Below are 14,882 nucleotides of genomic sequence, written 5' to 3'. Positions count from 1 at the left end.
GTATCCCTGCCACCTTGGTCAGTGCTGTTCTGTAGTTTGTGCGTTGGTCTCCCTGTGGAAAGCAAAAAGAGAATCGGATCAGAGGTCAAATTATCACATTTTCTTCAACCGTGATTGTTTAGCAAGGAAGGACAAAACCTCAGGTTCCACCGAGATTTGAACTCGGATCGCTGGATTCAGAGTCCAGAGTGCTAACCATTACACCATGGAACCCCAACTGGCACTTCCGACAGATATCATGGTTCATAAAATATCTACTCACCTGACGTGGTCCTGTATTTGATAGGTATCTAAATGCGAAAAGGATAACATACAATGATGACCTGTTCGTTGTTTTTATTGGTTTATTTGTTGACTTTTCGTAGCTCTACGAGGAACGACAGAATTGCATAACGCTTTGATTCAACATCACACAACTAAATGTGCGTCTAAAGCTAATTTTCTGAAATGACAGCAGCTAACTAAATTCTGTACCGTTAGCATATTTGCTAATGCGCGCCCGCTGTAGAACGCCGCACGTGTGACAAATTCTAACCGTTCACATACTAACAAACATACAAATCAAACACATACAAACTCAGTTTCAATAGAAAGAAAAGCTGGCGATGGCCAGTACGGGGATCGAACCCGCGACCTTGGCGTTATTAGCACCACGCTCTAACCAACTGAGCTAACCGGCCACATGCTACCTCCGAGTTTCATATTAATATACATAAATAACGATCATCGGAGGACCACTGTATACATTTATTGAAATCTAGTAGTCCAAAAAAGGCCATTGCGCGGAATCCAGAGGATTCAGTTGAAACGAGGAATGGTTAAATCGTGTTTTATTTACTGGCAGTCAGACCAATGAGAGAACAGAATATGAAAATGACCATGTCTCCTCTGATCCATTGTTATCTCTCCTCCTATACTATAACTTCTCCACTAAATCACATCTAACTATAACAATCTTAATCTCAGACGCGGCTCCCCGGGATAAAATCTTACCCAAAGGGGCGTCTACGGCTCAACACATAAACTATTTAGCGGTCCTTATGAGTTCAGTGTGGTAAATCTCCATCTCTTCTTCTCTCATACACACTACATATAGCCTACACGGAAAGGCAGACGAACACATTTTGATCAGAGTGAAACGAAACAAATCACTTTTCACAATTTTCTGAGCTGCAGACGTTTATATGCGTTATCGTGAAAGGTATCGATCCTGGACACTTTGTAAACAATATCATGCAGCCATTAGATTTGTTACCATTGAATGAAATAAAGCCCTTTTATGTTCAAGGACTTCCTACATACCCACAAATCCAATCTCCCATTCATTATCAATAGGTGTCACTTGATGACATCACACATTAGAGTTTTAATTGGTTCTTTGGTTTCTAGCTTTTCTAGCACACAGGTGGCCTTCTCCAAACACATTGTTTGGGTTGAGTATTATGGAATAAAGGAGTGTATTCATTTTTAGGGCGAGTTCTCCTATTTTCTTTTCTGTTTGGCAGTATTTTTTAATCACATAAAGATTGCAGTGCATATTTGAGCAGTAGCTGATATAACTGCTAATTATAAATAAATAAATAGGACATCCATTTGGGAAACCAACACATGAAACTGATGATGATAAAGCCTTAAGAATTTCAACAGAACATTATCAACTGATCACACAGCAAATGTTTAGAGGAAGTAAAAAATATCTAGACTGATAAATCACTCACATGCGTCTCATGTCATGTCTCGTGTTCACACAAAGCACACAACTGACATTAAATAATGATTACAAGTTGGAATGCAGATGCAGCACAAGTGTTTACACTATTAATATTAATGTTGTGTGTATAACGTTCATTTTCATTGGCTGAGCACAAAGCAAACTTTCACAAACTTGCTGACCTCTTATGCTGCAATGAGTCACGATGTACTAAGCATTCTCCCACAACCCGTTTATCAGTCTTTTACATCCTTTTCTGTATGAACACAATGGCATGAAGATCACTTGACAGATCAAACATGTACACACCCGATCACACACACACTGATGTGTTAGGGTGAACAGGACTTCTAAAGAACATGCACAACTTAAGTGTTTGTTTAAAAGACGGCATGATGTTTTATAGATGTGTGATAGCTTATTTTTTTCTCCAAAGATAGATAGGCTATACACTGAGGTTTTAGCTTTCTGTGGCTGTGCTTTATAGTATGTTTGTTCCCAAGAAAAGCAAGGCATTCAAGTAGAAAAATAACGTTTTAGCTCACGCTCTTATCTAAAGCAACAATATCATGAATGCAACAGTATGATACCCTTTAATTCCTATATAGACAATATCATTAAGTCAGTGATTCTCAACCTTTTTCACATCAAGGACCCCTAATTTACTACACATTAGAGCCACAGACTCCCATTTGATGAGATTTTTGTCTCTCGGACCCAAATCTGAGAATATCTTTATTGTTAGATATGATTTTGATCAGAATTCCTATTGTACGTAGAGAGATAATACTGAAGCTAAAATAGTCATTCTTCTACATTCTCTAATTGTGTTAACTTCTTGTAAATGAAATAATGCTTAAGTTTAACAGTTATCAATTTGCTGGGGACCCCGAGGAACCCCCTCAAGGACCCCTGGTGGTCCCTGGACCCCACGTTGCGAACCACTGCATTAAGTGATAAGTGACACCAGTAAGCTGTACCAGTTAAGGAAGACAGAGGTAGAAAAGTTATTTCCAAATGTCTCTGTGAATCGACAGCTTGAATGACATCAATGTTTTTCCTCTTAAGGCCCATTCACACTTGTGGAATGCAACCGTATTAGTGTGGTACCATACAATACTATACACTACAGTACAATATACAGTACAATGATTGAGCATGCATATGAATTAAGTGCAGGAGATGGAAATAGAGATTGTGTGTGCGCATGTTAAATGCTGGCTGAAGCAAAATCGTAGCTGTATGCATTTTTAATCATCTCACTATTAATGACTTGCTTATTTTATTGTTATTTGTTGGTCTTTCCATTTCTCCTTCTTTAAATTATGCTTCATAACTGCATGTAACCTTGATATTTTCTTCCTTTTTTCTCTTTTCAAGACAAGCCTAACTAGGGACAGGAGTTGGAAACTAGCAATCTCTCTACGCAGAACATCAGTTGCATCAACTTGTTTGTAACCAGTTGAAGTGGCACTGTGTTCATTTCCATTGTCTCTATCAAATGAATGAATAAATAAAGACATAAAATAAAATGTGTTTTGAGGCAAGGTGGGAAAGGCCTGCGATCACATCCAGGAATAAATTCAAAGCGTCTGCCTGGAGGAGCGGCTGAGAAATGTGCAGTCATTCGTTTTCAAGGTTTTCATCCCAAACACAAAGAACATTTTGAACATTTTGAAGAGATTGTGCCTTCACCCGTGTGGCCTGTTTGATAAGTAATAACTCCAGGCATTGTAAGCTTTTGCACTTATGTAACAGACTGATTCTAAGAAATGTTTTTTTTCAGGAGAAGAGATTGCCTCATACTTGGCACATCACAGCTGCATGACAACAAAATATGTCAGTCATTTAAGCAGCACTTGACATGCCTAATCTTGTGGGTGTGCATTTATGATGATATGTTTAATCCAAACAAAATCCCTGATGGTAGTAAAGGTGTTTACTGAAAAGTTCTGGCGCTGATCTTATCTTTGTAGTGGATATAATGAATTTTGGCAGCAAAGCGTTACTCAGAGAGGGAGAAACAGAGAGACTGCAGCCAACATGTTTTTTCCCCAACTCCCTTATCCTAAAAGGAACTTTTGTGGTGGTGGTGGTGATGATGGTGGTGGTGAGGCTGGGAGTCAAAGGTACATCATGTCAATCCCTCATTCACAGTTTAGACAGAAGTGAATGTCCTCTAGATGACACTTTACAACGCTACGATTGAAGATATCGGCTGTCTTGTGAGTGTGGAAGTGGGTCGCAGGTTTTGCTCTCATAGTAGAGTTGCCTACTGAATAAATACCGATTGAATGTTAAGACTATAAAAGCATGCAAGTAAATTTCTCTTCACCCACCATCCACAATTTTCGAGACTTTCTGCACGTTTGAATTTGTCCCCGTGCTCAAAAAGAGATGTATCATAGATAATAAGAAAACTGGAGATGGATTAATTTCTCCTCCATTATGATTTATTTGTTTTTGTGGTGACACAGGTGTTGGTTGGATGGGGATGTTTTACGAGCAGACATCAATCAAACAATCAAACCTGTAATTCTGTTTGTCACTGCTTGATCCAGACGCCTGAAATTTCCATAAAGTTGACTTAAGCTCTAGTTTCGACGCCTCCCTCCTCGCCACTACGCTTGCAAATTTTCAACACTCACCTCTCCATATTTACCTATCCGCATTCAAATAAACTTTGCGTGCGAATTTACACCCTTGTGGACATTCACAGTTATTTACTGTTTTGAGGATTAGGGCCGTACTCTCATTGCATCAGAAGCGTGCCGTACATTTCATTCTTACATTGTCCTGGGGAGGGAAGGAGTGTACTCGCTGTTTCCCCACACTGCCTTCTCCTCCCCTTCACAGCACTTTCAGCAGCAGCTCATAAGTGGCATTAATAATCCCCCATGAGAGAATCGACCTGTGATAGTTGAGGTGCACCCCGCGGTACAGCAGCGCCACCCTCCCCTCACGCTCTTTCAAAATGCCGGCTAGGACCTCCCGGACGGTTAGGAACCTGCCTCCGACTTGGGCTTGGGCGTGGGACTTGATCACATTGAGCGGGTAGAACATGGCGCCCAGGAAGGTTCCCAGCAGCCCGCCGCAGATGAAATCATTGAGGAGGTGCGTGGCATGGCCCTGGGCCTCTGGGAGGAGCTCCTTCAGAGGGCCCCGCAGGGCAAAGAACAGGGCGTTGCTGGGGCCGTTGCGGAGCAGAATGGGAACCAAGCCACGGTAGCACTCCCACACGCCATGCTCTGAGCGCAGCAGGAAGCTGAAGGTGTGGGCGGTGTTGTGGAAGCGGCTGTGGTGCCTGGGGTCCTGAAGCAGCGTCTGCACCCGCTCAAAGGGAGTGAGGACAGCTTCAGCTGTGCCTTTTAGAAAAATAATATGTTTTTAGTTCAGGGACAATGAATTTGACATTGAATGATAATGTTTTTCTTGAGCTTAAGTATTTTACCTAGTAATGGACAACATATTTTACCATCTCAGGGAAACCTGTTACTTTTGTTTACGAAACAGCCCACAGTCCTATATGTATTCCAGGTTGTCAGACTATAAATACGTCATTAAATCATAAAAGAAATTACACACACACACACTGATATTCTTGCTACTTAACTTGTGGAAATAACTGCCTATTATTTCAACATAAACTGAACTAGCAAGAGTACCAGTGTGCTCCAGTAATTATTTATCATTTAATGTAAACCTGTTACCTGCCAGGATTGCAGCAACACTGCGTGTCAGCAGCTCGGGCGCTCCTTTGGGGCGTGGCAGGAGACGAGAGAAGTCTTCATATCTAGGATGAGGCCATAAAATCTATTACAAGACAGATTTGCTCTCATGGAAAAAACCCAGGCAACAACAAACTGGCATGGCTGGCAAGTCCATGTTAGGAATGCAAACTGCATAGTTTCATACTAAAACAAATGAGTTGTTTGTTTCCCTGTTCTCCAAGGTAATGTATCTGTTCAAGAGACATGGGAAAACAACAGAAATAGGCTGTGCCATATACACAAGGACAAGTATTTGTCTGATAATTCCACACAAGTTATACGATAAAAGGGAGCAAAGGCCAAATTCCTGTTGTACCTGGATTACATCGCTGAACCCCAGTGTGTAACTGGAACCGAATATCTATTCCTAAACAGAGAAGAGCACAACATTTTTTCAATGCCCTTTTGTTTATTTGTAGGTTGGCAGCTGTGATCAGATCAATGGCCAGTGTTTTGTCCATGTTTCAAATTGTATTCAAAACCAGGTTGAATGGGTTGTTGTATATACCCTCTAGATCTTTGATGCCTACTGAAAATGTACATTGATTTATACTTTAACTAATATGATTTCCAGTATGCATATTACTAATAGTGATGTGAACCCATTTGATGAGGATATGATGTGAATGGTTTCACCTGTGACCCACAAACACCCTATATAACACAGAAGTTGACTGCTCCACAGACAAATAAATAAAGGCTGGAGTGCAAAAAACCTTTTTATCTTCCATAAAATAAATATTGCTTAAAAATATCCTGAAATGTCCTATGTCTGAAAACTGTTCCTGTAGTATCTACAGATTTGTCTCTACTAACCATGCTGTATTCTGTAGCATGCAGTGTGGAAAGATATGATCATACTAGATGGAAATGACAACATTAACACCTTCAAATCATACTGTAGCCCAAATGCTGTAATATGTCTCTGTAAAGACCTGTCATGCACATGTGTCTAGTCACTTACAGGCCAAACATGATGGCTACAGTCGTGGTTTTCTGTAGCAGGGGAGGCAGCAGGCCCCTGTACAGGTTCCTGAGGCCTTCTGACTGCAGCTGACGCAGCCCCTCCGACGCACAGACCCCGAACAACTGCTGACGAAACAGCACCTGGAAGGAAGAAGGTGGATGGACGATGGATGGACGGATGAATGGAGAGATGGATGGATGGACAGATAGAGGGAGGGTCAACCACTTGCATCTAAATGGATTTTCATAATCACTGTCATGAAAATGTGCATAGAAATCTCAGGATCAAATTCTCAACCTGTATTTCTGTCACTTTTATGAAACATTTCTATCGTCAGGCTTTACCTCTAGTCATCATCATCAACAATCTCTGATGTATAGATAGAAGAGAATCTTAGTCCTAGATTTCTCAGTTTAAACAAAGATACAAAATTAAGAAGAACTAATCCGTAAATAAACAGAGTGAGGCTTAATGAAGCATTACATTAGTTCGGGCAGGACAGGTAAGTCATGCGTGCCACATCAGCTGATCATCAGCTGATCCAAACAAACACCTATCACATTCGGCAGTTCAAACAAGGCAGTCCACTTCCACGTCAGCTGCTGTTGACGGTAAAACCATTAATACATGGAGTTAAAACCTGACTGCAATATATGCAACATTGTGCAAATTAAAACAGTACAAGGTCACATGCAGGGAGTTAAGATTATACAAACAAGCACTCTATACAACAACAGTAAGTAGACAAGCTATGTGTTCAAAAAGTAAATCAACTGAGCTCCTTTACCTTGTATATGGGGAAGGTGATGAATATGTTGGTGAAGGCGGCGCAGGAGCCACAGATGTAGTGCTTTTTTCTGTGGTCCACATTAGGGAGGAGTGCCCTTCTACTTCCTTCACCTCCTCCTTCCTCCTCAGTCTGCTGCGACCCCGGGGCCATGAAGCTGCCTGAGATAAAGGAGGTCACACTGCTACAGGAGGCACGTCCCGGACCGAGGAAGCGCCCCCTACTGTACCTGCTCCTGTCCTGAAGGGAGAGGAGGGGAAAGTGATGTTTACTGTCTTGTCATACCAGTGTGCAAGTATGCTGCTGCATGTCAATAGCACCTCACACATTTCCCCTACAACCACATGAAATCACCACAGTGTTGCCACCGGAAATAGAATATAGACGAGTTGCCTAACATTAGCCAGCATCCAGATACAGTGTCTGTTCTGCAGAGTCAGTAGTGCATGTCATCCCTTTAGTTGATTTGTTTGTTTTGTTCCTTTTCTAACATTACTTTGAATCTTTTAATGTGTTACACAAATAGATTTTAGTTTTTAGAAGCACTGCTATTCAGAAATGTATAGTTGTATTATTTTATTATTGTTATGATGATGATGATTATTGTCTCTTCAGACATCTTCAACATCTGAGAGACTTTTTTTAAAAAAGCGTATCAAGTTCTGCATTAGTGTATACATGCAGGTGCTTGTGCGTGCACACAGCCACACACACACACATGCACACACACAGTTTTGCTACAGAGAACCAGTTGAAAGGGGATTGTCCCTTTGTCTGGAGATGAATAGAAACAAAAACAACATCAACAACTCACTTCCCCATTCGAAAACCTTCAATTCAACACCATGAGATAGGAGAGGAAGATAACGGACAACTCTTTTTTTTACATTTACCACATCTAGGGCCATAACTAATGCCTTGTCATATTCATAGAGGAAGCAGGCTAAGCTAAGACCACATTCATCCTCATGCACAGACCAAGTCCACATTACTTTGTACATGACACCAATTATGGTAATCACCGTGCCTTCTTTAACATTCACAATGTCAACTAAACAGAATCAATCACACTCTCACCAAGTGCAGTAAATGTGCAGGAACGTGTAGGTGACATTTGTGCAGGGACACAGTGACAACTGGCAGAGTTTCAGGACATAGTGGCACAAAAAACAACCTCAGGACCTCACAAACAGATGCAGCAGCCAAGGAAGTAGTGTGCTTACGATATGCATCTAAAGAGAGAAGAGCTGCAGAACAAACCACAGAACAGTGCGCAGCAAAGAAACTGTATGTTAGAGGTGCCAGAGTCGGGATGAGAGGCTCTATCACATACATGATCCAGGCCACCATCTCCTTTAGAGGGGGCGACTGGCACTGTATTTTGTACGTATACATGCAATCATCATTTTATAATTTTGATATTTTCATTCTTAATTTTGTAATTGACTTGGTTTTTTTATCTGTATTTATTGCATTGTTGTTGATATTTCATATTTCAGTCCAGCATCATATTTTTCAAGCACTGAAGTTTCTCAGTCTTGTATAAGCTACTGAGGCGAGTATTGACAAACTTTCTACTGCAACATTGGTTGGCTATTATAGTCTCATTTGATTGTCATTACTTCAGTGACACAAGAAGCATTAAATATTGTTTTTTTGTTTTTGGTTTTAAATACTCCAGCTTCACACAACCCTGAAATGATCTAAAACAGCAACAAATATTAACATTGTATACTCTAAAATACTGTTTTGTCTGATAAATCTGTTTGATAAATATCCATCATGTCCTATGTGTACATGTCCACAGGAGACACCCTCGGTGGTTTTCTTGCCCTGGCATGCCAGGCAGCCTCTTATCAGGCCTAATATAGCCTTAGCAAATATCTCCAGACTCTACCATTACATAACTTACTTATGTGAGTGTGTGTCTTATGTATGTGCAGACATATATGGTTGTGTGTAGAGGAGGAGTAGCATAACACATTTCTTTAGGAGCAAGCAGCCTATGTTGCAAACTCAGAGCTCCTCATGTTTCCTTACAGGTGGAGTGTACACATTCACCACCACAGAAAAACAAACTCTAAATCTTATTGAACTAATTAAATCTACACCTCAGTTAGTCTGTAAACCAAGAGATGAGTGATCTATGGACGTTTTGAATCTATTGCCTCAATACATGGCATTGTGGGAGCCATAATCATGTAGCTACGCCTCTGTTTCACACCTAGAGAGGAGAGAGATCATGGGAGCGATATCAAGCACACTTTGAATTGGAAATGTTGGCCTCTTAACAATTAACGATACACATGACTACCTGCTATGAAGGACTGACTAATTCTTCATAAATTGCTGTGTGACTTTGTAATCCTCTCTTTTTAATCTCTGCCACCCCAAGAGTTCAGGACAAAAGGTTGCTGTTTTTTGGTTTTTTTTTTTTCAAACTGATAAAGTACAGCGAGTGCAGTTGTGTTCTCTTCACACAGACTCACACAAACACGAACACACATGCACACATGCAGACACACACACACACACACACACACACACACACATCCCAGTAGCTCGGTCAGTGGAAAAGTACTGGACAAAGCAGAGAGCCCTGCAACCCACACCGGTCCTGACTTGCTCCTGCTACCCAAACAATGGTTCAAAACAAAGGTGATGGCTGCCAACTCAGTGTATTAAATGACACACAGGGATACTGTTCGACAATGTGGGTAAGATCCAACTGTCATTCTATCACTCAATGCATACATTATGTCGTCATTATGACAGCTTTACTAGTATGTGGATGTTGGCTGTATGTCAACCCTACAGCTTTTCAATGGCGTAGGGTTGACAATACCTTCGTTGTAAATGTCATTAGGAGGCGTAAGTAAAAACTCTAACCAACAAATTCCTTCCCCAGCATCATGTTTCAACTGGAAATACATCAAATCAGTGAAGTGCAGATGCCATTTCATGGGGCCTTTAATAAAGAACTGATGAGCAAGTAGCTCTTCCTCAGACTTACAGCATCATGGCGGCCACCGTGTTTTGTTTTTAGCCCTGTCAGCCGGCTCTACATTACATTTCTTAACATTTTAATCCATTGAAATCGATTTTAGCAGTTTTATTGGTTTAACACTATTTTATCACAGCTCCATTGGTTTTACAAGACTTCCCAATTGGGTTTTCTTTTTATTGGACTATATTCTGCCAGCTCGATAGCCAAGCCACCCCGGCTATTTGCTTGACTATTGGCTCACCTTTAGCCTGTGGCCAAGCTGAACAAAGTGAACTTCAACTATGCCCTGTGAGGACTGTGCACTGCTTCATTACAGAAGAAAGACTCATTTCTGTCCAGCTTTATGGACGTGGGTTCTGGGCAGTCGAAACGGATTGCTACCCTCAGCTCAGCCGTCCACAACACAGTCCTGTGGGACCCTTCCACTTGTCCACGACCTTCCTCCTGCTCAACACCCAACCATCAGTCGTCCTGGGCAGAGGTGGTGGCCCGCAGCGGAAAGAGAGATCTGGTCAGGGCTGCCCCACCACCTCGCTTAAATCTCTCGAACCACTATGCGATTCTGTATGATGAGGCTCTGGTTCACCAGGCTGATGCCCCTGCGGTCACAATCCCACCTGACTTGGACCCCTCCCTTGCAATGGCACCTGCTGACACTGCTGCTTCTTCACCACAGGTGGCTAGGATCGATGGAGCGGCTCTACATTCCACCGTGGGAAAGCCAAATAAGTGGCCCCCTCCCCGGGCAATGACCTCCTCTTCCCGCTGTAAGATGCTGAAGGAGGCCGTGATCCGACACTCCGGAGGTCTTCCACACTTCGAGCCAGCAGGATTTCACTCCCCTCCCAAGAGTGATGCCACCTCCTCGCCACAACACTTTTCCACAGCGTTATAATGTGAACACCTGCTCCAAAATCATCATCAATCATCTGACCTGCAGCTAGGACTAAACGGAGGAAGGCAATCTTCATATATGAGGCTGTTGGCCTACTAAACTCCAGTCTGCCCCGGGCCCCCTCTTCCTCCCTCGCCTGGGACTAAACATTGAACATCTGAACTATTGAAACAGGATTTTTATCTTTTTTTTAACACACTAAAGTCCAGTGGAAAGGATATCTTTATCTCCGGCCCCCTCAGTCTTAATCCTTCTAGACCTGAGTGCAGCTTTTGACACTGTAGATCATGCTATTTTAATTGAGCGCCTTGAACAGTGGGTAGGTATCTCAGACTTAGCACTGAGTTGGCTTAAATCCTATTTATCTAATAGGACTTTCTCTGTCACAATAGGCAAGTCATCGTCAACCACAGCAGACATCACCTGTGGGGTTCCACAGGGCTCAATTCTTGGCCCCATACTCTTCTCCCTCTACATGCTTCCACTTGGTCATATAATTCGTAAGCATAATGTTTCCTTTCACAGCTATGCTGCCGACACACAGTTATATCTACCCTTAAGACATAATGATCCCAACTGCTTTAATACTCTCAAGGACATTAAGTGTTGAATGTCACAAAACTTTCTTCAGTTAAATGAAAGCAAAACTGAAATAGTCTTATTCGGGCAGCCCAACACATCTCTGTTTGTTTGTGTGTTTTTAGTTGTACCTGTTTACCTCATATATTACCTTTTATTCCTATTTTCTATTATTGCTGCTTTTGGGTTTTATTGTATATAAAGCACTTTGTAAACACTGTTTTTAGAAAAGTGCTATACAAATAAAGTTATTACCTCTGCCAAGGAGGTTATGTTTTCGGTGCCGTTTGTTTGTCTGTTAGCAGGATTATGGAAAAACTACTGGCCCGATTTTCATGAAACTTTGTGGAAGGGTGTAGCATGGGCGAAGGAAGAACCCATTAAATTTTGGAGCGGTTCCGGATCCAACTCACGAACAAGCAATAACAGCACGAACCTTGGCGAAGGTCTGCGCTCTCCGAGTGACCTTCTAGTTATTATTATTATTATTATTATTGCTGGCAACAAAGCAACTCATAGCCGCTAGCAGGGACACAAAAGAAAAGGATATAACTAATGTAAACTTATTTGTAACCAACATGAAAGAAATGTGCTTATTGAAAAACACCCCTCTTTTTGTTACAATAAACTATTTTGATCTTGAGTCATGGTCACAGTCTAGCCACTTCTAGTGTGATTTTGCCACTTGACCTTAAGCTCATTTTCCTTGCCATTGCATCAGTAGCCCATGCATGCATACTTTTCCCAGCCCCAACTTTAAGGTAATATATAGAAAGGATGGATTAAAAAGGGAGTGGGTTAGGATTTAGGTGGCCCCCGTGCTTGCCTTTGCCCAGGGCCCCCAAATCACTAAGTCCGCCCCTGGCCACTGGATAACTGCACCATGACAGTGATACCCAGTCTTCTAGTAAACACCATGGCACTTCACTGACAGACGTTCAAGCTAATTGTGGCTAAGCAGGGCTGGTGTGGGACGGGATACCTGGACTGAAGTTTTACTGCAGAGTAGGATGTCACTTCTCAAATGACTCAGGGGTGTGTGACATCTCAGACCAGCTGCTGAAGGCCAGCGAACTGCCAGCCAACATCACTAGGAGAGTGGATCTGGGTTGAGGCTATGCAAAAGGACTGCATGCCTAGAATGGGTTGGGGTCAACTGCAATTCACCTAAGGAAACTGAGGAATTGAAATTTGAAAAAGAGGGGGAGACAGAAAGGGAAAGAATGAGGAGAGTAAAGTGGGCTGCTCATACCACGCTCTCTAGGTTTCTGGTCCTTACGGAGCTTAGGTCCTTACGAGCTAGCTAACCCCCCCAAAAATAAGTTAAATTTACCCCAATAATAATGGGTGTGACCCAAACATGAATTAGCATTAAATCACTTCAAGCGCAGCAACAACGTTAGCTCTGACGCTAACTCAACACTACCATGCAGAAGGCTTTTTTTCAACACGGTACTATAATATTTCAGTATGCCAGTCTGTCTGGTCTCATATAACGGAAAGAAACACCTGCAGGACAGCAGCACGCACGAGCCACGCCCGACTTACACCAAAACAAACGCAGTCTGCATCATCACACATTACTAAATTCATGTAACTTCATGCCTATCTGAGTATCAGTAGTTTAATACGGGCTTTACCCTCCAGCGGCTGGACGCTTTTGGTTGTCATTTATTGTTAGACAGTTTTTCATTTGCCTTGACGACTCTTCTTGGCGGACAGTTCACTTCGACATCAAGCTAGCAAGAATAAAAAAATAGGACATCCGGTCAGTATTTTCAAAATAAACCCTTTTAGTATGAAGCAGCGTTGGAAGGTAGGTGAGAGGAATTTGTAGCAAATTAAAATTACAACAAAGACTTGACAAAACTTGACATTTCAATTATATTTTTTCCCTTTGTTTTCTTTATTTTGTTTGTGTTCTTTTCAACCCCTTCTTTACTCATCTTGACTGTGCCCAGATGGAATTTGAATGTTGTGTGAGCTATCAGTTTTCTAACTGCTACCAATTAGGTGAATACAATTAATCCCTTACTTTGAAAAGGCAGCTCCTCTCTCTGATAATTAGAGGTGTTGATTGCATCCACCTGTTATAAATAGAGTGAAAGAGGTATGAAGAGGATGGTCCATTCCTTCCCCTGGACGACTGGCTGTTGAAGTGTTGTCTGCTACAGTGAAAGGTAAAGTTGTTTTTTTTCTTTTAGTGAAAACTTGTGTTTTTGTAATGGGCTGTGATTTGTTATCAAGTGCCTGTATGAGCTGTTTCTTTCACAAAGTCAAACCAGCCTTTTCAAATAAAAAAAGCCCAGTACAATTATGGCCAGCTTAGAAATGAAAGGCCCTAAGCTCAAGGCATTACTTGAATGGATTTCTTACCTTGAATACCAGACAACAGAAATATACAATGCCAGAGAAAAGAGTTAGTATCTGCTGAGGTGGTTTTTGGCTGTGCGCCTTCCTTGGCCTGTAACTATAGTTGTCTTTTGAAGTATGCTGGGTAAGAAGTCCTTATTTGAACCTCCTTTGTTTGAAATTTGGACTGTTTTATGGCGGTATGCCCTGTCCTCTTTCAGAATTGTGCAGTGAACAATGTCCGACAAGCCAGATGTCAGTGAGGTCTCTCGGTTTGACAAGGCCAAGCTGAAGAAGACTGACACGCAGGAGAAGAACACTCTGCCCACCAAGGAGAGTGAGTATCAAACTAGGCCTGCCAGTCGGCTGTAGTCTGGTGTCTTTTCTAGAGCTCCTCTGCACATTTAGACACACCCAACATACTGTCAAGCCCCAAGCAGAAGTCTCTTCTAGGTGACTAACCTAGACCAAGGAAACTGGTCACACGAGATCATTTGCATTTCAGTTTGTTTTACTTGTAAGCAAACAGCTCTTGCAAACATGATCTGTAAAATTGGTGCCACACCTTGATCTCCCTTGTGCTGCAGAAAGCTGCACTGGATGTCTTTGGTATTTCTGTGCTTACTTCAGAGTATTAAGATTTGATATGTTTGCTGTAGAAAATTCAATCTCTTTCTCCACAGCTATTGAACAGGAGAAGGAAGGGTAGTCCTGGGCATCTGAGCCTCCATACTCGGCACCTTAAGATGATTTATCCACTTGGTGTTTACTGTCCACCTGAGGAATTGTGACTGAATAAAACAAATGGAAAATG

The 14,882-nt window shown here is 41.9% G+C and overlaps 2 protein-coding genes and 2 non-coding genes across 4 annotated transcripts; 1 reads left to right on the top strand and 3 right to left on the bottom strand.

Annotated features, from left to right (window-relative positions):
- Positions 1-141: 141 nt before the first annotated feature.
- On the bottom strand, positions 142-213 carry trnaq-cug (transfer RNA glutamine (anticodon CUG)). The gene has a single exon. It is a non-coding gene; the product is annotated as a tRNA-Gln (tRNA).
- A 393-nt stretch (positions 214-606) lies between these two features.
- trnai-aau (transfer RNA isoleucine (anticodon AAU)) lies at positions 607-680 on the bottom strand. The gene has a single exon. It is a non-coding gene; the product is annotated as a tRNA-Ile (tRNA).
- Positions 681-4,275: 3,595 nt separating this feature from the next.
- LOC139648088 (mitochondrial nicotinamide adenine dinucleotide transporter SLC25A51-like) lies at positions 4,276-8,143 on the bottom strand. The gene is made up of 5 exons (XM_071524154.1): positions 8,129-8,143; positions 7,236-7,475; positions 6,446-6,588; positions 5,422-5,504; positions 4,276-5,076 (listed from the first exon to the last, which is right to left on the bottom strand). Exons 1-5 carry the CDS (start codon positions 8,141-8,143, stop codon positions 4,562-4,564), a joined length of 996 nt encoding a protein of 331 aa, XP_071380255.1. The 3' UTR covers positions 4,276-4,561.
- A 5,740-nt stretch (positions 8,144-13,883) lies between these two features.
- Positions 13,884-14,805, top strand: LOC139648089 (thymosin beta-b). Its single transcript, XM_071524155.1, has 3 exons — positions 13,884-13,896; positions 14,290-14,405; positions 14,752-14,805. The coding sequence occupies exons 2-3, from the start codon at positions 14,306-14,308 to the stop codon at positions 14,775-14,777; spliced, it is 126 nt and encodes a 41-aa protein (XP_071380256.1). The 5' UTR covers positions 13,884-13,896; positions 14,290-14,305; the 3' UTR covers positions 14,778-14,805.
- Positions 14,806-14,882: the final 77 nt, after the last annotated feature.

This window comes from Centroberyx affinis, unplaced genomic scaffold, assembly GCF_046629955.1.
Source record: "Centroberyx affinis isolate AG114_WGS23_722 - 3 ecotype Tasmania unplaced genomic scaffold, CSIRO-AGI_Caff_v1 ptg001157l_1, whole genome shotgun sequence".
Lineage (NCBI taxonomy): Eukaryota > Metazoa > Chordata > Actinopteri > Beryciformes > Berycidae > Centroberyx > Centroberyx affinis.
Note: the sequence above shows the minus strand (reverse complement) of the source record. Positions and strands in the feature narration are given on the sequence as shown.

What these genes read in the sequence shown, in the direction of transcription:
- LOC139648088 (XM_071524154.1), bottom strand. An exon ending in GTAGCCATCATGTTTGGCCT is followed by an intron (nt 5,505 to 6,445) that starts GTAAGTGACTAG and finishes GCCTCATCCTAG; the next exon opens with ATATGAAGACTTCTCTCGTC. An exon ending in TGTTGCTGCAATCCTGGCAG is followed by an intron (nt 5,077 to 5,421) that starts GTAACAGGTTTA and finishes TTTTTCTAAAAG; the next exon opens with GCACAGCTGAAGCTGTCCTC.
- LOC139648089 (XM_071524155.1), top strand. Translation starts at nt 14,306, where the DNA reads ATGTCCGACAAGCCAGATGTCAGTGAGGTCTCTCGGTTTGACAAGGCC. An exon ending in CACTCTGCCCACCAAGGAGA is followed by an intron (nt 14,406 to 14,751) that starts GTGAGTATCAAA and finishes CTTTCTCCACAG; the next exon opens with CTATTGAACAGGAGAAGGAA.